The sequence below is a fragment of the Talpa occidentalis genome, unplaced genomic scaffold (assembly GCF_014898055.3).
Source record: "Talpa occidentalis isolate TD23 unplaced genomic scaffold, MPIMG_talOcc4v2.1 talOcc4.6, whole genome shotgun sequence".
In the NCBI taxonomy this organism is placed as follows: Eukaryota; Metazoa; Chordata; class Mammalia; order Eulipotyphla; family Talpidae; genus Talpa; species Talpa occidentalis.
This window is the reverse complement of record NW_023604972.1, coordinates 6,914,596-6,941,691: the sequence shown is the minus strand read 5'-3', so window position 1 is coordinate 6,941,691 and position 27,096 is coordinate 6,914,596. Positions and strand designations below refer to the sequence as shown.

The 27,096-nt window shown below is 44.7% G+C and overlaps 1 protein-coding gene and 1 long non-coding RNA gene across 12 annotated transcripts in view; one reads left to right on the top strand and one right to left on the bottom strand.

The window, feature by feature from the left end:
• LDB2 (LIM domain binding 2) overlaps positions 1-16,044 on the top strand; it is a 316,071-nt gene extending 300,027 nt beyond the window's left edge. The window contains exons 6-8 of one of the 10 annotated variants that reach the window (XM_054688380.1): positions 6,114-6,237; positions 9,094-9,236; positions 14,719-16,044. In XM_054688380.1, the coding sequence (XP_054544355.1) occupies positions 6,114-6,237; positions 9,094-9,236; positions 14,719-14,949 (498 nt within the window). In that variant the 3' untranslated portion in view covers positions 14,950-16,044. Of the gene's footprint in view, positions 1-6,113; positions 6,238-9,090; positions 9,243-11,700; positions 11,844-14,458 lie in introns of those variants that run through there. The other 9 variants (XM_054688378.1, XM_054688379.1, XM_054688377.1 and 6 more) reach the window with 9 other exon arrangements.
• On the bottom strand, positions 15,950-25,005 carry LOC119260891 (uncharacterized). 2 transcript variants are annotated; one of them, XR_005128847.2, is made up of 3 exons: positions 22,107-25,005; positions 21,351-21,441; positions 15,950-16,299 (listed from the first exon to the last, which is right to left on the bottom strand). It is a non-coding gene; the product is annotated as an uncharacterized LOC119260891 (long non-coding RNA). The 2 variants fall into 2 exon arrangements; XR_008549366.1 differs by having other exon boundaries at positions 21,351-22,209; positions 23,264-25,005.
• Between the last annotated feature and the right edge of the window lie 2,091 nt (positions 25,006-27,096).

The window sequence follows — 27,096 nt, the reverse complement described above, 5'->3', positions numbered from 1 at the left end:
AAGACCAAGTGATTTATTTCCCAGAGTAGCTAACCAATCACATCACACATTGATCTCCTGGCTCCGTGGAACTGGGTCATTGATGCAGCCAATGTTTATCATAATACCAATTTCCATCTTTTGAGCACTGTCCTTATTCCTGGCATTGCATTAAAGATTTATATACATTATTTCAAGCCACCAGAGATAAGTGCCATTATCTGAATTTTACAGATGAGAAAATAAGATTCAAAGAGGCTAAAGGTCTTGACCAAAAACATAACCAGTAAGTGGCAGACTTGAGGGTTTGACCTGGTTCCAAGGCCTGAATGACCCCCCTACCTCTCTGTGAACAGATCACTGCCAGGTGCAAGAAGCAAAGCAAGACAAAGACAATGAGTGCCTTTGAACTTGGTCTCTTAGCAGCGACTTCACTTACTCACATTTGGAGAGGGAGACAACAGAGCCATGGTAAGTTAAGATCACAGGGTTAGAGTCAGGCAAACTTGACTGTGAGCCTCTTCTTCAAATACTGGTATAACCTTAGATCCACTCGAAGAATCACATTCTTCAATATCATCTCTGGACAACTTACTGGCTTTGAGGCTGAGTTTCCTCACCTGTAAAAGAGAGCCAGTAACTGATGAGAGTTAAGGATATATGCCAGGGACAGACATAGAGTAGATATGCCACAGCAATGATTAAATTAGGTCTCAACAAATATTTGAGTACACCTTATATTGTGTTAAAAGGGAGAGAAAAGTGAAAATTGGCTAGCCTTAGATAAGGAGATGAAACCAGTTCACAAGAAAGGAAAGATTTCAATGCAAATAGAAACACTGGGATGTCCATATTAGCTCTAAGTGTTGAAGCAAGAGCCCCTTGCAGGTAGGGCTCATCAGGGACAGTGTGACATTTGAGTTGGAATTTGAAGGGCCTTAATGATACATTGGTGTGACTCAAATGTGCTTTGTAGACCAGAGTCAGATTGCAAACCCTTAATGGTCCAAGATAAGGAGTTTGCTCCTGAATGGAAATCTAGGCTGCATTTCTGGACACATTGTTTAGTTCATCTCACATTGCTCTTGACACAAAATTTTCTCAGTGAAGCAAACAGTGACTTGAACTACAATCTGCCTCAAGCTCCTTATCCTTTCATGGATGCTTAACAGTTTGTAGACCACCTCTTTTGAGGAGCACTAGTTTAGAACAGGGGCCAATGATCCTCATGTGAATATCCTTACAGGAAAGAGTTTGGGGGGTGGTGGGCCATATGGACTCCATTGCAACCACTCAACCCTGCCAATGCAACCCAAGTGTAGTTATCAATGATATGGGTGTGGCTGTATTTAGCCCATAGCTTGTAGCTTGCCAACTCCTACTTAAGATGACTGGGAAAGAGGGAAGAAATATCTAGAACTTCAATGAAGAGTAGGTGTTTGCTAAGAAAACAGCATCAGAAAAGGTTGATCTAAAATATTGCTGATAGCCCGGGCTTTCTTGGGAGTCAACCAAATGCCACCCCAGGATAGTAGCTTTTTTGTAGGTCCAGAGTCAGCTCTGAGAAGCACCACCTGTTTCTGGGTTTGGGCAAAGAGACAAACAAGAAGACTGAGTGTGAATGGGTAGCTAAGGAGAATTAAACTTCTGCAGGAGAATTGTCAGATAAAAACAAAGCAAAACAGCATGCTGGTTACATTTGTTAGGCCCTTTGTTACCATGAAAAGGCAGGAGACCTGGCATGAAACTACCATCTCCTGCCTGGCCAGGACATCGGGTATACACTTGTGCATTTGTATGAAGCTTTTTGCACAGAGGAGGCAATCAGTTACTGATCAAATAGACAAATTCATCACTTATAACCTCACAGAACAAAGCCCAATTTGTTCAAAATTAGCAAATGATTCCTTGCTATAGATCTGACCAGACTACCTATTATCCATCCATCCATCCATCTACCCAACCAGCTACCCACCCACCCACCCAGTCACCCACCCACCTGCCCATCCATCCATTCACCCATCCACTTGCTCAGCAAGTCACTGTTGTGGTTACAGGTTTCGGTTCCACACCAAAGAGTCAGTGCTGGAGCCAGAATCCCAGAAACTGAATCAGAAGCACACGGAGAAAAGACCCTGCCTATAACTCTCACTGAATTTGCAAAGGGGCATCCTTGGATTTTGGCCAGGGTGGGCAGTGGCTTTCTTTGGGACCCTTGTTCGTCTCTTTGCCCAAACCCAGTGGGCCTAGCAGGGGCTGCATGTTTAGGGGGTCTCCACCCTTGCTGGCTCCAGCCCTATTCCGCGTGCCCTGGGATTCCTCCCAGTATCCACCAACACCAATGCAGGGCACCAAGCTAAGCTGCAGGCATGCAGGCTACTGCAGGGGCTGCCGGTGTCACAGACACACTGTCTGCGCCTTCATTATCAGCAGAGACTAGTGCATTGAGGTCTTTGTAGCAGACCCAACTCTGCAGATGAAATTGTTCTTCAACATCAAAGGACCCTGTGTAATTATGCTTCGTTCTATAAATGGGTTTGAGGTTTTGAGGTTTAAGAGTGTTTGTGTGTGTGTGTGCGTGTGTGTGTATGTGTGTGTCTAGGGTGAGGGAAAGGCTTGTATATTGAGCCTGATTCCTGCTTGTTGCAGACAGGTGCCTCTTTACCTGTAATTAATGTGGGGGTGGTGGGAGTGGGGAGAAGAGGCTTCCAAAACTTCAGGTATGTTGTATGGAAACTTCAGAGACAGGCGGCTGAGCCTTCGCTAGAGTCTCAAGAGGGTCTGAAACCTCAAGGAGAATAGAAGTCGTGGCTCCAGAGGATTTGGCTAGTGGCTGCGGGAACCCACTCCCCAGCCTTCTTCCTGATCTCATTTCATAATGCTCCAGGCCTCTGCTATTGCCAAGACCCGCTGGCTTCCTGCCAGAGGAGGCAGGCTCTTGCCTGAGTCAGCTCTGCCCCCTGCAGCCCGCAGCCCCACACAGCCTGCAGCTCCCGGCAGAGGGAAGGCTCCTTTGCATGTGTGAGCTAGGAGGCTGCTGCACCGCGCAGACCCGCCGCTGCAAGAAAATGGCTTTGGGGATTCCTGATTAATATGCAGAGAGGCAAACTCCCCTGGGATGGGTTACAGCGATGGGAAGATATTTTTACATGAAAGGGGAAGGGATAAATCCTAAGGATTAGCACCTGAAAAAAGTGTTGCCAAAAACCAGAGAGGAAAAGCACCATAAAAAAGAAAGATAATGAGCTCATAGCTTCTCATACTAAATGCAGCTCACCCACTTCCTAGCACGGTCGTGCCCGTGGCCCTTCCTGGGTCCAAGCAGAGTATCTTTGCCGTCTAGCTTGTCCTATAATGAAAAATATTTGCTTCAGAAAGATGTGATTTCCTATGATGCTTAAAGTGTAAACACAGGGTCATTTTCTTGATATGCTTAAACATTTTTAAGGGGCTGACTACTCTTAGAGGACAGAGATTATTTTGTTCTCATCATTACATTCCCCAGAACCTAAGCAGATTGTCTGTATTTAGGAGGAAGCTCAGTAAATGCTTGTTGATTTAAAATAAAATAAAATAATAATGTGGTTCGTTTTGTGATCTGTGCTGTGCTTGGTAATGTGCAATGCCCACTGTTTGTTGTGCTGTTCCATGTCGGATGCATCATGTCCAATTCTGACAACCCTCCTTGTGGGAGGAATGGCTTACAGGGGACTTACTCAAAGGCACACACCTAGTGATGGAGTCAGTCTCTACTTAGACCTCTCGCCTTCAAAATCCCTGCTGGTTCCATCCCGCCGACGTCTATCACGTGTGCTGTCAGCCCATTTCTCAAGAATGGGGAATGCACTGAAAGGAAGTGGTTTAAAAACATTTCAACTTAAATTATGTCACTTACAAAAATAAATTCCCGGCTCTTAGCATGTCTGGGACTGCTGTTCTTACTACCCTCCCTTCCTGATACATGCAAACATCATCTGGTCCTGTCTGAATCTAGCAGTGGTTTTTCTTTGGTGAGTATTCCTTTCCTCTTTCATTAGTAGGCGTGGTTGTGGCCTCTTACCCTCGGGAAGGTCTGGCGAGCATCCGGGGTTGGGAAGGCTTGAGGTTGTCTGTGCTGTGACTTCCACTGAGGAATTTGTAATGGAGGGACACACACAGAGTCCCAGAAGCATTGGGGTGGGGCATTAATTGCACAGTAGCCCTTCCTCATGCACAAGTTTGTGTTCTTACTAACACTGTAGACTTCAAAAGGGTTCCCAGGGTCCCCAGGCCAGCAAGAAGACATGCGAGACTGAGGCTGTGTTTAGTTAAGTTTCCAGAGAAACTGCAAATGGAAGGAAATGACTGCTGTCCCTTCCATGGGGGTAGTGATTTTGGTCCAGTTTTGATCATTGATAAATACAGAGGGTCCTAAGGAATTTTTCTGGAACATAATCTTAGTGTGAAGACTTGAGATTTTAGTGTGAAGACTTGAGAAGAGAGGCCAGGCCTGGGAAGTGGGGAGAGTGAGAAGAGGGTGGGGTTGCACTAGGATACCACTGAGGATTTGTGCTCAACTTGTGATCCATAGTAATCTGTCTTAAAACCCAGCAGGCATGTGGCAGTGGGTCTCAAATTCAAGTCGTAGTTATCAGAATTAGGCAGGAGGGTTATTTTTTTTTTTTTTAATGTTGATTCAGGGCCTTGCCTGCACTCAGATGGGGTAAACCTGGGGGTCAGCATTTTTAATCATTAGCTGATTTGATTTGATGAAAATGTTCCTTAAACTGCACTTAGGGGAACATTGGCAAAGAAGGATTCTGTGGGCCTCTTATACCCACTGCTTAAAGGTTGCCATTACTTTGAACCAAACCTGGCAACATGGAAATAAAACACACATTCCTGGCATTCAGAGAGTTCAAGATCAAGTACAAAAGACAGACTTGGAAGCAGATGGTTACAAAGCATGAATGAGTAAGTTCATAGAGTAGAAAGGACTGTGTGCTATGGGAGGACTCTAGAGACACACTCAACTCAGCCATGCACAGAGGTGCATGGTCCTCCTGGGGGGAAGGAGTAACAACAGTTACCTTGTGTCAAGGATGATGGGCCTTAACCAAGAAGAGGGGACGGGAGGATTCCAGGTGGAGGGAAGCAGTGGAAAAAAACCATGTGTCCTCCAGGGAAATCATCCAGGTGAGATGTCAGAGGGCTGGGAAGTGAAGTAGACGGGTTGATGGAGTTGGAGATTACATAACCATCTTTCATAATCAAATGCTATTCTCCCACATGGGAAGGAAGGAGCATTATGGATACTTGTTTCCCTGAAATTGCCACTACAGTTGATGTGTCATTCCACATTGGGGTCTTTTTTGTCCTCTTGGATACAGCGCTCTCCACGCAATGATATTCCGATAAGGAAAAGTCCACGGTCATCCTAAATGGATTTACCTGCTCGTTTCATTCATTTATCTTTGTCATCAATTTCATAAACCAAAGTAAAGCTGAAAAAATCTAACCGAAGGAGGGAACAAGGCAACTGAGTATAGAACCACGGAAGTTCCTACACTGAGCAAATGTCAGCCTATGCTGTTGACATCACCATCACGTGTAAAATACAAATGAGTATGTGAATAAAAAAATAAAATAGTTTTCATCACAGCTTTTCTAAAATTAAGATCAAAAAAGTACCTGCAGCTGTCAACTCGTTCGTCTGAAGTTTCGAAGGTGGCTTTCTCTGCCGTGTAATTTACATAAACTGGAATTGTAACTCACTGTGTATGGTCATATAAACAGGGGCAACAGCAGAAGACAGAGGAGAAATCACAGCATGCTGTGCCTGTGGAAAGGCGCTCTTTTCCTTACCCAGAATGAGTTGAATTCGGAATAGTCACATACATCCACCCAATAGTTTGTACAGAATTAAGTCTGTCAGTACGTAGGTGTGTAAATCACGTTGTTATATTATAAATGATGGTAAGTTAAGGAGGCAAATCAAGGGTTAATAAAATTTTTCCACCAAACTTGAGTAAACAAAATCAAAACCAAAGAAAAATACCTTTTGCAGCTTTCTGATGGATTCCTGCTGGTAGTATTACTTATTGCAATTACTATTATCTAGTAGTGAAAGTCCAATGTCTTTGAACTCCTCACAGTTGTGTGTAATACTGGAGCCAATGCAGGAACTGATGTCGAGACATAAAACTTACAACCTCAGCCCACGAGACTGTCTGAAGACCTGCTTATTTCAGAAGTGGCAGCGGATGGTGGCCCCGCCAGGTACTCTCTATTCATTCCTTCTAATTGCATTTTCAGAGGCTTCTTCTCGGGAAGAAGTTATGGGCAAGGAAAAAGGAAAAGGTGATCTTAAGTTTACCAGGCAACCATTACAGGGTTTCTGAACATGGCTTGGACTTAGAAACACTGAATTTTAAAAGGAAAACATCACTAGGAATCATTCACAATCTCCTCACTTGCCAGTTTAGGACCTGAAACCCCAGAGGAGTAAAAAGAACTTGCTTAGTGTTATCAAGAACATCATTTGCTCAGCCAAAATCAGAACCAAGGACTCCTGTCCCCCAGTCTAGTGGTGGATCCCCAGACAAGACTGCTGGCTTCTCATGGCCTGATTCTATTTTTGTTTGTCTATTTTTAAAAGAATGATATAAATTGTGTAAAGGAAAGAAGGGAGAGAGGAAGAAAAGAATAAAATTGCTCTGTTTATTAAGAAATATTATATCAAAGGCTACTTTGTTCATGAAAAGAATATAAAAGATTCTATTCCTTCCTTTCCTAGAATACAGTTTAGATACTACAGCCTCCTGCTGGGGTTCTGAAATTACTGCTTCAAGTCATCATTAATTGTCTTTCTATCTAAATACATTTTCACTCCCAGGCGTGTGTCGAGCCTCATTGATCATAAAAGCAAAACGTATCCATTCGCTAAAAGTTATTTTTATAAAGAGTAATTATTAACATGAGGCACATAGCTTTCTGAGTCACAAAATACAATGGTCACCTTCCACTGGTAATTGGCCAGAGGTGTTACATAAAATGATTATAGCAGATTCAACCGAGTACATATTTAGAAAGCTGAGAAAATGAACACGATTTTAACAGAAGTGTTGCATCCTTTCCTTGGGGGAATTTTAGACATTTGGAATATTATTTTTTAAAATATATTAAGTGTGCTTAAATTGGTTTCATTTTCTCTTTCGATATCAATGTCTTTATTGGAAAAAAACAGATTTTACTCACCAAAAGTTTTGAGCAGCTGTCTTTTTCAACCTATCCACATATGCAATTCATATAGTATTTATTAATTAATTATTAATCACATATTCATTCAAATATTTTGTATTGAACCCTTACTAGAAGCTAGATGATGATCCAGCCAATGGCGAGACAACTATTTGACAATAGTCAAAATCCCAGTTCTCATAGACCTTCCATTCATCTTAATAAATTCTCACAATAACCTGACAGGGTATTGAATGCTATTCCCATTTCATGTAATGGGACCTGAGATTTAAAGTAGTAATTTGCCAAAGTCAGTCTCCTAGATAATAGACAAAAGAGGACTGTGTGTCGTTTCTACGTCTCCAACAGTTCATAACTGTATTACTAAAGCTACCTGCCACCAAGAGGAGATATTCAGAGAGTGAAACTTAAATCATTTTCCCACAATTGTATAAAGAATGCACAGATATTTTTAAAAGAGCAGATTTAACTCTTGAGCTCAAAGGAAGGAAATGTTTGTCAGAGGAAACCTGGGTATTTGTTTGACTCTCCCGCAAACTGTATGAACTAAAACAAACTCTTTTTCCTATTTCCATAGTTTTCAGAACATGAACCCATAGCTTTATCAGTAGAGATCATAGATTCTTCCATGAAAATCTTTGAACATAAAATGACAAAAGTATTTATTGAAAGAAAACATGGCATATAAATAGGAATATAATCCCTTCTTCATAAAAATCAGATATAACTTGGTAGAAAAGTAGTTTTGAAATAGCCATTTAAGGAAATCCTTCCATTTTCCATCAGAAGCATTGCAGGTATTTCAAGAAAATGCTACCAGATCATCCCATTCAGCACCAATATAGCCCTGTTTATCATCTCTCCATCAGAGCTGAGTCTACAATAGGGTTCACAAAAAGGATGCCATTTCCAACTTAGTACTACCTGGAAAAGGCTTCTCATTTACAAAACAAAGATTATAATGATGCCTAATTAATAAAGTGGTTACGAATATAAAATTTTTACTACATAAAAAAACATTAGGGATATGAAAACATTATTACTATGAAAATATGGAGTACGCAGTGCTCACAATACATAATAAATAAATAATAAATAATACTCCTCTTCGTACATATTACCATGGTTTCCTATACATCCCTTAAAATGTTGTCCATCCTTCAGGTCCAAAGTATTTTTCTCTATTTCTAACAGGACTTTCTTGAAGTGGGTTGGCTTCCCTTCACTAATATGTTGGTTTCAAAATTCAAAAATTCCAAAATGCCAAATTATTAGCATTCTGTAAATACCAGAGTCCAAGTCATGAGTATTTTTATGTGAATCCTTAAGTTTCACGTTCATGGCTGGTAGAACTGACTCTTCCTTTTCTTTTCACTTGAACATTTCAGTTGTAATAGAGCTAAGCTGCAATATGCTGCTTAGCTAGTCGATGTTGCTATTATACATTGCTTCACTCTTCTGCACTCCCTGGGGCTCTGGGAATCCCAGAGCCCTCCCACTGTTTCAAAGAGAAGGAATAGAAGTATTTTCCCAAAATTTGTAATGGTGATAATATTGTTAATTCAACTACCAAAGCGATAATTTGTAGCTAACTCCTAAAATATATTTAGAGATTACATAGGTATGGCTTTAGAAGGAGTGTTAAATACAAATCATTTTGTCTATATACAAAAGGAAAGAGTTTCACACATGTTGTGCTAAAAATAAATCCAAATTTTTTTTGGGAGGGAGGGTAAAGTTATAAGTAACAATAAAAAAAATAAAGAATGAAAGAATCTGCTGGTTTTTGATTGACAAAAACAGCTTCCAGAGAGGACAGACGTCTGATGGTGGCCCGTTGCTGATGCTCTCCTTCCATTTCTCTCATTGCAGCAGAACCCACAAGGCAACCAACAACTAAACGGAGAAAAAGGAAAAACTCCACCAGCAGCACTTCCAACAGCAGTGCTGGGAACACAGCCAACAGCACCGGCAGCAAGAAGAAGACCCCGGCCACAAACCTGAGTCTGTCCAGTCAGGTACCTGTAAGTCTCGCTTTCCTTCTAGGTCTGACATCCTGCCTTTGCCTGTCTGCCAGTTCCTGGGGCCCATGTCAGAGTCTCCTGGAGCTGCGAATACATTCTGGGCAGGTGGGGAGGGGAGGGGAAGGCCGGGCCAGGGGTGAGGTGGGGAGGGAGCCACTGCAAACTGGGAATTCGAGAGGGATATTAAGAGTCTGCACTGCGGTGGGACCCAAATTAAAACGCCATCAGAGTCAGACAGGAGATATGTCACTTAAGGTTTAATTAAAATATCACTTAGCCGCATGCCTGGTGGCGTGGACGGGGCTCCCAGCGCGGCGTCAGAGACAAGCCCTCCACAGGAGACCAGCTCCGGGAGCTCGGGCTCCATTCTGTAATCTGACGGGCCTTCCCACCATGGCCTCCCCTCCCTGGTCTCAGACTCAGGCAATTAACTGGCGGCCACTGAAAATGCAGCTCAGCGGATTTCACTTGACCCATTTCATTAGCGCAGGGGCTGGGTCAGGACCCCTAGCCACTTTCTTTCATTTCTGAGTTTTGACAAAGGACAGAGGCCAGTGGGAAGGGAGCTGCTTTGTCCTCCAAAGTGGACAGCTGAGGGGCATCCCCAAAGAAACTGCAGGAACTTTCTTCATCTCCTGTTCTGTCTTCCCAAATTCTGTCCCTGCTGCTTAATTTCTTGCTGACTGGGAATCCCAGGACCCCGCATTAGACTACGCATCGCTTTCAGTCCCCCTGTGAGCCTGTCTGGTCCCTTGTCCCTCCACGGTCACTGGGCAGTTCCCTCGGTGCAGCCCTTGCCACATCACCTGCCGTGGGTTTGCTGACCTTCGAGTCCTGACACTTGCTTCCTGGACAGACATCCTCTAGATGCTGTGTCTTCAAAATGCACCCTATTTCCTGTAAACTCTCCCCATTATGATTTTGTTTTCCCTCCTTCTCACTTTTCGCCCCTTTGGGTCTCCTGCCCACACCCCTGCTCTGATCCCGCTCCATTTCCCTCCATGTGGGAATAAACCTGTCATGGGGATTTCCCATGTACTTCCACATGTGTCTTTCAAATCCACACCCCCCACCCCTGCATTTTTTCTCACTTTCCATTGCTGGATTCTCTTTGGCTAAAACCAACTCCTCCTCGCTACCTGAGGTCACTGGGCCGTTGGGCCTCTTCTGCTCTCCTCCATAGGCAGAGGGAGGGCCTGGTTCTCATCCCTTTGCTAAATTTAGAAAGAAAATGTGGAGGGAGGGCCCAGTCTAGGGGAGCTACCTATTTAATTTTAAGACTACTTGGAGTGGTATTCCTTCAACAGTGCCACAGTTGTCCCTGTTTTCTGAAGAGTGTCCTCGGTTCCTAAGAATCAGGAAAAATATCAAAGGCAAAAATAAAGCAATCTTTTTATTAAGATACCAGTAAACTACATCCTCTTCTGGTTAGTTTGAAAAATGCAAAGAGAAAATAGTTTGGTACAAATAAATCAACCCATAAAGGGCACACAAGTCTCCATTTATTCATCTCATTTAGTTTCTAGAAACTAACATTTGTTAGTTTTCTCTAACAAATGAGGAAAATACATTCCAGAAGATTCTGAGACTGTGACCTAGCCACATAAAGTCCCTGCAAGAATGCAGATCAGTTCAACAAGTGTTTTCTGAGCTTTAACTGTGTGCCCTATACGACACCAGGGACAGGCAACACCAAGATTAATTCTAAAAAAGAAAAAGAAAACCCAGATCCTGTCACTGAGGAGCTCAGTGTCTAATCCAGGGATGGCAAAGAGGTTTCTTCTCTCCTGCCAGCTCAATCTCCTGTTGTCAGCTAGCAGTGTTGACAAGGATTCTGAGGTCTTGGCAGGGTTTGATGGGCCATCCATTAGTGATGTCTGCCAAGGCTGGAGAACAGCAGCCTCTTGCACACATGTGGGCTACGTAAATTATTTTCCATTTTATTTTAAAGAGCCCAAAGTTTATTCCACTCCATTATATTTCCTCCAAAGCAAAGATACTCGTGTCAAGAGAGTTTTTAATGAGTTGAAACCATTTGGACTTTGTGAGAACAAGCCGCGATTAGAAAATGAGAGAATTTCAACTGTCTCCCCACACTGTGCAATTAAAGATGTTTTAATTAAGTGAATTTGCAGATGGACAAGAGAGGCAGCAAAGGCAATCAGGTTAGAAAAATGCACACATTTCTGTGTCCTCTGTTTGAATGGACATGAAGGACAAGCATCTGCTGGCTTGCAGTGACCTCCTCTTTGAATCCTGTCTACTGAATTAACCAACCCTCCGTTATTGTTTCAATAGAAATGCCCCCGGCAGGCCTAGCTGCCTCGTCCAAAGGTGTGGAAGCACAGGGAGCGTGTGGACCTCAGCTGTGGTCTGCTTAGCTGCTAGGGCAGCAATGTGCATGTGTGGTGAGGACTAGGGTTTAACCCTTGGATTCTGCTTCTCACCCCATGAGCAGGGGCTAGGAGCCTTCCCGAGCTGCAGCCTCAACCCTGGGAGGGATGGAGACCTGTGTCATTCAACAGCAGTGACCCCTTCTGGCCAATTTAAGGAGAAGCATTGAGGGGCCCTGAAAGGAGTCACTTGCAGTCCTCCTCAGAGGTTGGTGGCCCTTGCACGGGGGATTAGTGAGACATGTCATGGGCAGGAGCTGGTGGCACCTCCAGACCTGCAGCCAGGAGCTGAGGGCTTATGACGTACATGCACATGGACCAGCCGGGCCTCCTGAGATAGGGACCAAATGCACTTCCAGTGCCAATGCAAAATGTCTGGGGGTGGTTTCAAGGATGGGGGAGGGGTGGGGAACATGGTATCAGCAGCCTCTAGTTAGAAGTAGTCCCACACGTGTGTGTTACGCCTCCTTCCTTGTGCATAAGGGTGACGATTTGGGTCAGCCAGAGCAGCCGCCCTTCTGGTGTAGTGTTTAGAAGAACAGGGTGGAGACATGTAATTGTGCAAGGGACTGCAAGCATGTGTGTGCACATGAAGTCTTAACATATGACTCTTCATAGCTCACCATTGCTCAATCACTCGTGCACACAGGGGTGCAGACACACAGCCACCCGTGATCGTGTATCTGGTGACGGACATTTTTTATAAGCAGTGAGACAAATGTGGCATCTCGCTGAAATTTAGGATGCATAAAAATATCTATGCCCGGGTGTCTTTTCCAGCTGTTCCCAGGAAAAAAGATACGCCCAACATATTACAAGCCCGTATCAGCCCCATTTGAAGTGATTCAAATCACTATTTTCATCATCCGTCTCTTGAATGACTGTTATTTTTCTGATACAATGAAGGCATCTGGACGGTGGACAACTTTTTTTCTAATATCACGCTTAAGTTGGCTTCTTTTTCGTTTTCTCTTCTTTTCCCAATGATGCACCTCCTCCCACCCTCACAGCCTGTCTCGGTGACTTTGGGCTCACAATACTAATATAGGACCATGCAGTGGGACCTCGAGTCCTTCTGGACCCTCCTCCTGCCCTGCGACACTCTATGCATGCGTTTCCAAGCCCGTACGTGGCTGCACATCAGCTTCATCAGTGAAATGCCCCTCCACCCTCTGCCCCATCTTGCTCTGTTCTATCCATCTCCCCCTGCCTTTGGCCATGAACACCATCTCCTAATGTCTGTAACTGGGTGGCGCTTTTTATCCCAAACACCCCTGGTGGGGCACATGGCAGTTGCCCCAGCTAACTGCATGGTGTTCCCGCCTCTGCAGGGCCACCAGCATCTGAAATCCTAGGGGTCCCCGAAGCAACATCCATTCTACAGCTCACCTTCAGCATCCTGGGGAGTCTTTTTACACATCACTGTCACACCTGGCTCTTTGTTGCACAATAAATACATTCTTGGAAATGCTCATCGGATTATCCTGCATGAAGCCAGAGTGCTAAGCTTACCCTGTTCCTATTTTAGGCATTTCCTTCATCTTGGGGCACATCTCTTCAAAATCATTTTTATCAATTCGCTTAAGTGATTCATCAGAGAACAATTTGGGAACCTATTGATTGTTGCCCCATAATTCTAGAGGAGTCAATCACTTAAACAAGGATTTCCATTCCAAAATAAACAAGGCAGTAATGAAAGGATTTGTTCAATTAGCACCTTCAAAATTCTAGAAGGGATCTAGAAGCCCTGCTGGCCCGTCTCCAGAGCACATACAGTGTTCCCCACACCACCCCAGGAAAGCCCTCTCGTCCCAGAGAAGAGGACTCATCATCAGTTCCAGGGCATTTCATGGAGTTAGCCTCCTTACCCAGAAACACATGCTTCCATTTCTGAAAGCATCTGGCTCAGCCCCACTTTCTCTGGTCCCCGGGGACTCTCGCTCTCCTAGGGTCATTTAAATAGGCTGCTGCCCAGAGCTTGCCCAGCAACAACCCCTCCCCCAGGCTCCTGCCCATGCCCAGATCCCAAGCCCCTGAGGGCCCCCTGAGGCAGGAGCTGGGGCTGCCTTTCTGGCCTTTCTCTGTGCCTCTCTGGCCGTGGGCCCCGTGGTGCTCCCAGCTATAGTAGGTGGCATCCTTGTTTGCATGGAAGGACAGTTTGTGCTTAAAGGAGTGATTAGATGGATTCTTCTTGCACGCTTCCCTTTCTGATGGCTCCCAGCTTCATCAGTGTAATTATAATTAGCGTTCTTCATCTTCCTTTTGCCGCACCAGCTGGACAGACTGGTTCTCTTTACTGCCCAGATGGGTGGCAGGGTTGCCTGTGTGGGGATAGGTGACAGCACCATGAAATAACAGATGGTAAATTCAGGGCTTGTTGGCAATCAGCAGGTTTTTGCTAATGACTTAATTAGCTATGCAAATTGTCAAATCAGTGTGAACATTGTTTTTATCGAAAACTTTACCTAAATTAATTACCATAATTAAGTAGCAGAATGTCAAGGATATTGGCTGCATAAAAGGGCCTGGCTGAGTAGAGAAAAGAGAGATTCTGTCTTCAATTAAAATGTAGACCATCCTTGGGACAGAGGAAATGCCATTTGGAATGAGTTGCGTGAATCTTGCAGAATTGCATCCCACCCAGGCTCGCTGGTAGTTTCCAAAGCCATCCCGAGGCCCTAAAGATAAAAGCGGTGGATGTCTGGAGGTATTGCAAAGCACCCCGAAGAAGGTTCCGCTCGTCCTCTCAAAAGTCCCCAATGTCGGCAAGTTAAAAGCGTGGATTTTTTTAATTTTGAAAAATCCATTTTTTTATTTCTGCAGATTGCTAGCATTGCTCGTTCTCCGGTGTCAGGCTGCACACTAAGGACATAAACTCGCGTGGTTGTTACACGGCAGGAGGCGATGTTTATTCCCTGTAGAAATCCAATATGCGTCTCGGCCCCCCGGACACTGAGACTTGACCCCGGTGTCCAGGACAGGAGCGCGCCTGTCCTAGACCCCCCAGCATCTCCCACTATTGTTTTACGCTGAGCTTCTCTCTCCCAAGGTTTCCCTGTAATAATGTCAGCTGCTGTTCACAGGATGTGATGGTGGTAGGAGAGCCAACTCTGATGGGAGGTGAGTTTGGGGACGAGGACGAAAGGCTAATCACTAGATTAGAAAACACGCAATATGATGCGGCCAACGGCATGGACGACGAGGAAGACTTCAACAATTCACCCGCCCTGGGGAACAGCAGCCCGTGGAACAGTAAGCCTCCCGCCACCCAAGAGACCAAATCAGAAAACCCCCCGCCGCAGGCTTCCCAGTAAGAACCCGCAGGCCCGCACGTCGGGGGGCCGGGGCTGCTTGCTGCTGCAGAGCTTTGCTCATGGGAGAGCATGGAGACGCGCAGACGCCTCCAGCAGAGTCTGTTTCTAAACCACAATGACCTGAGTTTCTTTCTTTCGTTTTGGTTTTTTCTTTTCCATGGAGAGGCTCATTCCAAATCGACTCCATGCCCTTCCTTGGAGGCCCGTGCAGGTGGCCCGGCCCTGGCGGGAATGAAAACCAGGGGTGTGTGTTTGCGTTGCAGCTCTTTTCCCTGCACCCAAGGAAGGCCATCTAGTCTGCAAGTCCTCGGTGCTCAGGATGGCAATCCTAGGCCGGACCTAACTAACTACAGATGACTTTTTAATATTGTAAAATATTTTCTGCTTTTTGACTTGCATCTGAGAGTTTCTTGTTTCAGTAAAAAAAGAAAAGAAAAAAATCAGCTTTTAGAAAGTCATTTAAATGTACCTATATATATTTTTTTCTTCACCTTTTTTTGCATTGGGTAACAAGCTCAGAGGGCCCGGCCGGGCCCGACCCGGCCCGACCTTGGGGTGCGCCCCGGCAGTGGGTTGACCGAGGCCCCAAGGAGCGCTGAAACAAGAAATGTGCTTGTGTCATCCGAGACACCAATGCAGATTTTTATGTAAAGAAAGAGGCTTGGCCCCTTGAGAATTGATGCGTTTGTAAAAATTGCTGTTGATCCAAATATTTTCAAGCCATGTTATCCATTAATTTCATGGGCAGTTTAATAAATCGGAAACTTTTTTGTGTTTTTTATTGTATCTGAGTTGGCTATCGTTTCTTTTCATGGTATATTCCTTGTATGATATTTTGTAAAGCCTTCACCTGGTTCTTTTCTGGGGACTTTTCTTTGGGACAATTCCAGTGTATTTATGTGAAACTTTATAAAAAGAAAACCAACTAATTTTCCATTTGCATATTAATATGTTTCTCCACACATGTAAAGACACAGTGGCCCCGTGTGTTATAAAACAGCTGTATTTTATGTATGCTTTCCTGATAAGTGTGCCAATAATAAACTGTGTTAATGACCAAAGCACATGAGTCTGGCTATTGATAAACACAGACGGGAAACCTGCTCACAATGATGAAATGGTTTGAGCCTGGATTTATTGCCCAGCGTCCAAATGGAGTGGGATCCTGAAACGGTGATGTTTTTTCTAAAGTGTGGTTTCTTTTCCTGCTCGCTGCAGTCTGCTCCGGCCAACACAGGGTGCTGGTCTCCACTGGCTGGTGCTTACGCTGCCCCCAACCGCTCTGTTTAAGAGCCACGGATATAATTTCAATTATCCTTCACCACTCCACCACGGCGACATCCCGTATCTCTGTTTTAAAATAAAATAAAATAAAATCAATGCCTAGTTGGCCCTTTTTCTACAAGATTCGTTACAAAGAAAGTATGGGAAATTCACTGCAGGACTTTTTTTATGTGGAGAACTTCCCCCTTATCTTATCCTTATCCCCTTATCTTATCCTAAGTGCAGGTGTCTTAGATGGGGATTCCCAGGATTTGGGGACACATGTTTTATTGCCGGGTGGGGGGAGGGGTGTAGGGGCAGGAATGGACATGGTGCAGGTTTTCTGTGATCCAGCAGACCGGGTAAAGGAGTCCTCAGTGGCTTTTGCAGACTTTTATTGGGATTTGCCCGGTACACAGCAGGCAGGGGTGCTGGAGGGCCGGGAGGCTGGTAGACCTCCCAGCCCCCAGCAAGTCTTCACTCTATCTGGGCTCTCCGGCCTTCTCTCTCTCTCTCTCTCTCTCGTCTCTCTCTCTCGTCTCTCTCTCTCGTCTCTCTCTCTCTCGTCTCTCTCTCTCTCGTCTCTCTCTCTCGTCTCTCTCTCTCGTCTCTCTCTCTCTCGTCTCTCTCTCTCTCGTCTCTCTCTCTCTCGTCTCTCTCTCGTCTCTCTCTCTCGTCTCTCTCTCTCGTCTCTCTCTCTCGTCTCTCTCTCTCGTCTCTCTCTCTCGTCTCTCTCTCTCGTCTCTCTCTCGTCTCTCTCTCGTCTCTCTCTCTCTCGTCTCGTCTCTCTCTCTCTCTCGGTCTCTCTCTCTCTCGTCTCTCTCTCTCTCGTCTCTCTCTCTCTCTCGTCTCTCTCTCTCTCTCGTCTCTCTCTCTCGTCTCTCTCTCTCTCTCTCTCTCTCTCTCTCTCTCGTCTCTCTCTCTCTCTCTCGTCTCTCTCTCTCTCGTCTCTCTCTCTCTCGTCTCTCTCTCTCGTCTCTCCCCTTCTGCTACTGCTGCTGCTGGCATCCCCGTGACGCCGCCCTTAAAAGTCCAGTCTCTCAGCCCAGGTGTACCCACTTCAGGTGCCCTCCATCAGGCATGCATTCAGGACCACAGGGTTCCCTCATCTGTCCTAATGGCAGGAGGGCAGAAAAGCCTGATACATTTTACCTACCCTAAGTCCACCCCCTCAGGGTTTTCTGCCATACAATCTACATATATACAATTTTCCTAGCTAACATAAACAATGCAGCCATGGCCCACAAAAGCAAATACATCGCAATATAACAATACAACAGAACACAAATAAGTCCAGGCAGGGCCACAACCTAGTGCAAAAGACAATTATTGGTACCAGCAGATGAGCCACCACATCTGCTGCCGAAGGCACTGCTCATACGAGGGAGGGGAACCACTCACGGCATCTACTATAACGTACCAGGAGCCGCCAGGCTTCCTGGCCTTCTCTGGCTGTAGTCTCGGCTACAAGTCACACACAGCATCCACCCCCAGGATGCACTAGCTCTGGGATTGGTGATTCTATTCTGTTGGGGGTAATCGCCAACCCTCAGGGTTTCTGTCTGCAGTCGCTCCAACACTCGGCCTTCATAGCCACCCATGCGACTCGCAGACTCCTGCACTCAGGCCAACCCACTGCACGAGCACATGGGTCGGGGATCCAAACTCTACATGCGGCTTGGGCTCCACCCCAAGCCACGTTCCCCACCCGTCCCCCAAGGACGGGTTCCTCAGCAACTCACCCTCACTCGACAATGAGCAGGGCATCACCCACAGGTGATTTTAGGAGACTCACTGGCCTTCCTCAGCTTACTTAGTGCTTAGCAGCCACTCAGGGCTTCCCTAACTTAGCATCAGCATCAGCTTTTGCCTTCTCACTTGGCTTTTCTCCTCTGCCTGGCTGCTGGGCATACACAGGCTGCTTTTGGCCAATAAGGCCCACTGGCCACCCCCAGATTCTCAAAAAAACATAACCTGCCAAGGTCCTCCGCCTTCTGGAGGGATTGTCAGTCCAAGTCCATTAGTCCAAGTCCGTTGGCCTCTCCCTGCATCAGCACTGGCAAGCTCCGAATCGTGGTCCTCTCTTCCCCAACAATTCTGCTGCCTCGGCTGTCTTGGGCTGGTCCTCTCGGGCGTCTCCTCCATGCGAGGTCTCGTCCCGCAGCTCCCGGACCTTGTCCATCTCCTGTGCCGCCATGGCGCCTCCAGCATCGTCACAGGCAAACAGTCTGTTACTCCTTAGTCCCTCCAGGTCTTCGGAGGCCTCCATACCCATCTGCATGGATCATCTTGCTGACTTACGCCAATTGTAGAGGCCGGAATGGCCACTGAGCAGGTTTTCTGATCCCATGCAGACCGGGTAAAAGAGGAGTCAGGGTCCTCAGTGGTTTTTGCAGGTCTTTTATTGGGATTTACTGGTACAAAGCAGGCAGGGGTGCTGGGGGGCCTGGAGGCTGGCAGGCCTCCCAGCCCCCAGCAAGTCTTCACTCTATCTGGGCTCTCCGGCCTTCTCTCTCTCTCTCTCTTAGCTTCTGCTGCTGCTGCTGGCGTCCCCGTGACGCCGCCCTTAAAAGTCCAGTCTCTCAGCCCAGGTGTACCTACTTCAGGTGCCCGCCATCAGGCATGCATTCAGGACCACAGGGTTCCCTCATCTATCCTAATGGCAGGAGGGCAGAAAAGCCTGATACCTTTTACCTACCCTACAGAGGGTGATTTGAGGGGGTACCTCTGGGGTCTACCTCTCTAAGGGCTAGGGGGTAGGATGAAGATGGAGAAAGATCCTAGGAAAACTAGACACAAGGGGTCAGTTTTCTTGGGGCTGGTCCATCTGGGAGGGCTCAGAGCACAGCCCCCTCCTACCTGCCCACCCCTCTCCCCTCTGTGAGCTAAGATACCAGGCTGTGGTGCGCACGTACCAGTCAGTCTTGGGCTAGGGGATGGGCAGTAGGAGGGATGCAGCCTTCACAGTGAATGGTTCTCATTAGTCAAGGGCAGTTCTGCAAAGAGGGGCCAATTATCACCTTGGCCTGTGCGAGCTGATGGTCTCAGGAAGCACACCTGCGCTGGCACTGTCTGCCCCAGCGATTCACCCTTCTCAGAGATCGTGGGGGACGCAGCAGGCATTGGAATCAGGATCTATCTTGACCACAAAGCTTACGCTCTTTCTACACCATCACTTTGACTCCCTAGAAGGTGAACATTTTGCACAAAGTATGTGGTTCAGCAACAACAGAATCAGCTGCATTATGGCTCCCCACTAGCCCATGCTAAGCACTTCCAGGACACCCCCTACCCCATCTCAACATTTTAGGTTTTTCTTGGATCAATCCTTCAAGTGACCAATAGGCATGTTGCTTAGGACAGTTTAGTTAACATCTGACCAGTGACCAACTGCCACATGGCAAATCAATCCAAACCTTAGTGACTCAAGAGAACAATTTCTCACTCTCAGTTGCCCTTCTGAGAGCTCACTGGCCTCTGATGGGTGGTTTGCATCTAGGGACTCAGATACCAGCTGGGGCAGAAGCCACTAGGTTGGCCGGGCTGGACATGCAGGGTGGTGGATTCACAGTGCTGATTCCAATGCCTGTTGTGTCCCCCACGAACTCTGAGAAGGGTGAATCACTCGCTGGGGCAGAGCTGCTGCTGCTCTTCCTTCTCAGAGCCCCTCCATGGAGACAGCTCAGCTTTCAGGTCTCTTCTGGGGCAGTGGCCTCAGCACATCCTCTCTTCTTGGCAGATTTTGGAAGAAATGAGAGAAATCAGGCTGAGTCACAGCACATGTGCTCCCGCTGCATCCATTGGCCAGAGCAAGTCACGAGGACAAGCCAACATCACACAACCAGGGGATGACCTGCTTTGTACATGAAGTTCAAAGAGGTCAAACAACTTGCCCAAAGTCACACAGAGAGAAATAGTATAGTTGAGGAAGAATCAGGCATACTCTGCCTTCTGCACAGTTCCTTACAATGGACATGATTGAACATCTGGGACGCCAATCCACTGGAGGCTTGCAAGACGTTGCCAGAAAAGTCTGTATTTGCCAACATTTAAGGACTGGTGAATTTCCTATAAAGACTGAAATTCCTCGCTTCTCTTAAAAACTCAGAGCTGACCACAGGCTCACATTTCTGAATCCCTGGATGGTCACAGGGAGCTGGTGCTGAGTCAACACGAGCTGTCTAGCTCGTCACTCCCAACCCAGTCAAGCACCCACATTGCCTGCCTGGCCTCTGTTAGTTTCTGTCAGTTACACCCATGCTTGCTACTCCCCAAAAGCACACTTAGAAGCAGGCATGGCCGCCCCATTTTGCAGATGTGAAGACCAAGCCTGAAACAGTTTAATTGACACCATTTGTCACAGCTATTAAGCGGTGAGATGAGTTTTGAACCTGGGTGCTCCAGGCAAAAGTTTGTCTCCTTTCACCAAACACTACCAGAAATCTGTGTGTTAGGTTAGGAATGTGCCCAGCATGATCTCATTGAATTTTTGCCATCTCCCTGCAGGCAAAGCAAGGTTATTATCCCCCTACTTTGTAGACGGGACATAAACCATTTGCCCAAGGTCAAGAGCTCAGGAGTGACAGCACCGTAGCGCTTGACCGTGAACTAGTTAGTCAGCCCCACTGTCAGCCGGTCACCACAGGCCAGGTGTTCAGAGGCATTCTCTGGCCTGCCACTATGTATTTTCAGGGATTGCCACGAGTGTGCAGAGATCAAGGCTAGCTACTTGCCTGGTAATGGAACGAAGCAGGGAGGCCCCCGTTTAGGACATTGAAATCTCAAGCGCATTTGACAAGGGATTATAAACAAGTTGCCCAGTCCCTGCAGGGAATTATTTCTCTCTCCATTTCTCTTTAACCTTGAGGTGAACATTTAATGCAACAGAATAACACAACCGCACTGGCACTACACAGGGCGGGGCACAGAACAGAGAAAACAAGGTTAACAAGTTCAATTTTCCTAAAGCAGCATTTGCAGCATCCTCAGGAAATTTATTTTATAATGGGATAGTCCCTCTGTCTTGCATAAGAAAAAAATGACTAGTTTTTTTTTTCCATCTGATCATCAAGTAATATACGCTTACTGTAGATGGTTTGGATACAGGGACAAGAAAGAAATGAAGTAAATCCACTAACCTTTGATACGTGGTGATGATATAACCATGGCAAGTGTTCTGATGACTATCCTTCCAGATCTTTTTCTTCTTGGCTCATATACATTGTAGTGCTGGCAACACACAAAATAGATAATTTTATATCCTTCCCTTTTCATATGATATTATATCATGAACCACCTTTCTGATAAACTTTTAAAAACATGGTCTTAATTTCCATATAATTATTCAATGATGGACTAATCGTATGTATTAAGCTTTCTATTCTGGTTGCTGAACTCTTTTTTTTTTTGTATTCTACTAGAATTTCATAATCACTCATAAACTAAGCAAAAGTAAGGGCGATGCTGGTCCTGCCCACCAGGTGCTTACAGGTCACGTGGAATAGAGGTCAAGGACAAGAGCATGAAATGCTACCCAAGCGTGTAAGGTTAATATACTCAAAGTGTCAATCAAGCCAAGGAACCAAAGCTGAAGGGAGTCAAAGACATGGAGCTCATATTTGCCATGAGCTCTCTCTGCTCAGTGAGTCTTCACCACAACCAGAAGCTGCACCTGCTTAGTCCATGAAGTTCAGAGAGGTCAAATAACTTGTCCCAGGTCACACAGTAAGAAAATAGTCAGGTCAAGCTAGAATCAGCACAGGACTCCAAAACCACCCGAAATCCCTGGGAAGTAGCTAATGCTGTGCTCGTCTGCTGGGAGGAGCGACTGCCTTGAAGAGTGGGGGAGGCGGTGACCCCATGACACCTGTATGCACACTTGAGGGTCTGGTTACCTCTCTGAATCTGCTCTCTGGCTTTGTTTGATTTACCCATCACTGATATCCACGTGGTCCATGGTCACTGGGAACACTAAGGATTCTGGGTTGTGCACACAACCTGTGAAGAGAAAGATGTGCCCCCCACTTGAAACCTTTGATCTGGAAAAGACACAGAAGGATATTAAAACTGTAACCTAATGGAACTGGTGAAGCTGTCTCTATAGCTCCATCCAGCCCAGTGTGTGTATTTCCCCCCCTTGGCTCCTATTCACTCCAGAACTTTAACATACTAGATAGAGAAAACATTTCTTAAAAATCTCCTCCAACATTTGCTCCTGAGTTTAGCAGAACCATTCAGAAGGAAGCTCTTGATATCGCTTCCAAAATCAGTGGACATACTATATCCTGAGACTTTTTACAAAAAGTTGTTCTTTCTTTCAGGTCTTCATTTTAAAGTACCTTTTCATTCTTTTTGTGTTTGCACATTCTTCTGTCAGGTATTAATGAAAATGTTCATGTTTTAAGAGATTGAAGAAAATCACAAAGGAGTGTGAAACTGTTTTCACTCTCAAGGTCTAGCTGGAGTCCAAGTCACAGACACGGAAACTTTCATTTTGGAGAAAGAGGGAATTTTGGAAACCCTAGCCACTGCCTAAGGAGCCAAGCAAGTTTCATTTCTTCTGTCATTTCTGACCTGCAACACAACGTGGTCGCCCGTGTTGGGAAAACTTCTGAGGACGGGTTCCCTCGGAGAGAATTATGAATTTCCCAGCCCCCCTTGTTCTCAGGATGTAGTCTTGGTGCCCAGAGTTGCTGCTGGTCAAACTAAAATGCAGAGTCAGGCAGGGGGCCCCTCACCAGGGCAAAAGCCTTGGTATGAGGATATCTGCTGGAAACAGCAGCAGACATTATGGCCAGATTAGCACAACCAGCTAGACTACCTAGACAGGAAGGTAAGTGTACACAGGGACTAGAGAGAGGATGCTTTGATCAGCAGCAACAATGGAGCCCCCCAGGCAACAGCCCAGATTCACTCCCCCCAGATTATTGTGCCAGATACATTATTGTGTATCAGTTGTGCCAGATTATTATGTACCCCAATCCACATCCCCATCATGCACATTCCGCCACACATTCCTCCACGGATGTGCCACCTTCCCTGAGTCCGATACCCAATAAATGTGAGACTGGCCCAGGGAAAAGGGCGCTGTATCTCCAGAGATGTGAGCCCCTCTACAACTCTGTCTCTCTCTCTCTTTCTGTCTCTCGCTGCTTGGACTTTGAGTTGTCTTTTCTCCTTCCTGCGCCGCTCCCAACACTGCCGCCCTGCAAGGCAACAGAGAAGAAATGTGTGAGCTGGCAGCCATGCCTGCAGAGCATGGGTGACTCAGTTTCCTTGCATGTGCCACCTCCACCCTAAATCGCAAGCAAATTGACAGCAGATGCCTATGGGACGCATTGTAATTTCTCCCCATAGTAGATGACTAACCACCCCTGTTTTCCCGAGACTGTCCCAGCTTTCCCACCAAACACTTCATCCTGGGAAACTCCTGAGTCCCAAACAAACCTGCCCATTTGTCCAGCAAGAGTTGTATGTGGAACCATAAAAGCTACCACTTACAGAGCATCTTTTACATTGCACGTACCTTGCATACATTGATTCTAATACTTCCCCTCCCTGCTGGGGAGATATTAATGTCATTATTTCACAGATAGGGACACCAAGGCCAAGAAACATTAAGGAAGATGCCCAAGGACCTGAACTAGTGAACAGGGCTGAGAGCCAGTCCTGGGAAGTGCACAGTCTGCACTTCCATGCCATGCTGACGACTTTGAACTTTTATTCTAAACTAGACCATGGTTAATGCAGTAGGTTGCATTGACTACAGAGGAATGATCCAGCAGCAGAGACACGAGACCCTAAATAATTCCTGGGGAGCCAGGGTCCTGCCTGTGCAACCAGGCACACACGTGTCTCTCACATCTTCTTTCTTTCCATTCTGGGAGAACTCAGCTACTCCCATTGTGCTAATGGTTGATTTAGAATCTGAAAATTAAATGGCAGATTAGAAAGTATTCAGACAAATGACATCAGCAACCTACAGAGGTAGCCAATGATTATTCCAGAGGTAGCCAATGATTATTCCAGTTTCATTCCAATGAAACCCTCCCTCCCTGTTGTAATGGAGGCTGAGCCAGCCTGCCTTAATGACTCACCTGCAGTTTGGGTTGAGGTGAGAGAGTTATTAGAAACATCTGTGGCTACTTTGCACTTCAGCCCAGTTGCCTCTACAACTGGGTTTTGGGAGTTTGCATTTCCCATGAGCATCTTGTGAGATTCCTTATAATATGAAAGGGTTGTTGTTATCTGGGCTCAGGGGAGGAATCTCCAGGGTGGACACTTTTATAAGTCAACCATCAGGTCTTCAATCACCTTCAATCATCACCTAAGAGTCAGAATGGTCTCATTTCTCACTGCAAAACTCAGATAAAGAGGTAACAAAATCCCCAGGGGGGCATTTTTAATGGAAGATCACAGTATTTCTTAAAACAGAGCAACTTATCTCCATTTGCAGATTTAATCTTGCTAGTTGCTCAAACCATGGGCATCCTTAATTCCCTCCTTTCATATACGTGCAGAGTTGGCTCCATATTTTAAAGAACCAGATGAATAACTTTCATATTCCTAGGGAAGAGGTTCACAGTACTGATTTAAAATGACTTTCAATTTAAAATGGTTTCTAAATACTATCCTTAGAACGGTGGACAACTGATTTTACCTCCTTCAAAGATAAAACTGGAAGCACATCCCAGAACATTTTTTTAATGAAGAATAATGATGGGGAACCTGACCGCAAGAGATACCAAAGCAGGGATCAAAATGGTATTGCACAGGTGACAAGACAAGGAATGGCTCAGAAACGCTCCTACAAAAATATCCCAATTAGGAATATTTTATATTTATGAGGAAAGTGTGCAATTAAATCATTTTTAAACAATTGCCTTTCCATTTTTAAATGATTATCTCACAACTTGTAAAATTTTCAGGTGAATATTAAAGACTTAAACATAAAAAAACAAAAGCACTAGAAGAAAACAGAAAGATATTACAAAAATCAGGAACTTAAAAATTACATCTCTTCACTAAACACCAACATTAGAAAATGTGTTTTTAAAATAAACATATTTGGAAGACAATATGAAGTCGTAGAAAAGTACCTGAACCCTGAAGTTAAACATGGGTCCCATACCTTGATATTGGTAAATACTGGTTGTGTGACCTTGGGTAAATTACGCAATTCCTCTGATCCCATTATCTTATCTATAAAAATGAATATATTAATAATTGGTACTCAAAAATTTACATTGTAAATTAAGTACAATATTATACAATAAACATATGGTTCATAGTTAGGAATTATTCATTGCAGTGATTAATAATTAGTAAATTTAATTGACTATTTGTTAACACCTTAAAATAAAATATATTTTCCCTTCTATTCTCAGCTTATTGCTGTATATCAATATATTAATGAGATAACTTTACTGAATTCTTACATTAATCCTAATAGTTTCCTAATTCATTCCACGTCTGTAGATATTGACAATTTTCTCTTTTCCTTTCCAATAAAATATCTTTTGTTTTCATTGCTTTGTTTAATGCAACTGGCTAAAATTTTAGCTATATTAAATAGTGAATGTGATAACAGGCATTATTTTTATTACTCCTGCTTTTAATGAAATCCATTCTAGTGTGTTTCTTCATTCAATATAAGATCAAATCTGTAATATGTAAAGGAAACAATCTTCTAATATTTTCTAGTGTTTTTTTATTTAATCACCAATGGAAGCTAAATTTTAGCAAATGCCATTTTGCCAACTAAGGAGATCATCAAATATACTTTTCCTTTTGTGCTATTAATGATGGATAGTTTGTTGATTTATTTCTTAAGTTTGCTAGATTAACCTCTACATGGTATAGTAAATTATTCTTCTAACATGCTGTTACATTATATTTGCTATAATTTCATTTATGCTGTACACATCTGTGTTCAGAGAAGAATTGGCTGTTCTTTCATCCTTTGTTCTGTTTTTGTCCTAGCATGCTTTCAGAATTATGATATAGAGTAAGCTTGAAAGTGTCCTACCTTTTCTGTAGTTTATAACTATATGATCCTAAGTGCTTGTTTTTTTTTTTAAGATTTATTTACTTATTTATACAAGCACTGGGTACAGTCAGAAGTGTGGGAGGGTGAGAGAATTCACCAGAGCCAGAGCGGGGAGTGAGGCAGGAGAGGTCTGCACGCCGTGTTGAACCCTCACCTGTGGCCGGGGATCGAACCATCGCTACAGAGGCTGCAGGCAGCTTCGCAGCCCAGCACTCAACCGCTGCGCCACCAGGGAGGCCCTAACTCCTAAGTGTTTTTGAAAGCACTATTAGGATTTTTCTTCTGAGATGTAAATTCATCTCAAATTGAGATAAAAATTTATTAATTTCTGTTATTTTTGTAGTTTCTATTTTGTTATTTTTGTATCTAATTCAACTAAGCTTTGGAGATGTATTGAATTGTATCTTGACTGTTACTTTTTTTATTCTTTGTTGTTTAATAATGATACAATTTGAAGCTAATATTTACAGTTTTTTTAAATCCCTAAAAGTTTTCTAAGGATTAACACCTCCACTGCTAGTCTTTCCACCATTTTCCTTCACACCCTGACATAAAAGAAGATGTAAAGCAATGGTACTTCAATAAAGATAATGAAATCTTTAAAAGAATATCCAAAATTTCCCCTTCACTTTATCAAGAAATCCCAATGCATAATGGTAAACTGGTCAATGGAAGTGTAATAATACAAAACAAAATATGAATAAAATGCAAAGGAATTCTGACATGATTTGGAACCTTCCCTCTTTTCTTGTAGGAAGAGTTGGTGGAATTATTCAGCAGGTGTGACTGAAAGAATTGTTCATTTTCTCTGGCCCCAATTTCTCTTTACTTGCCAC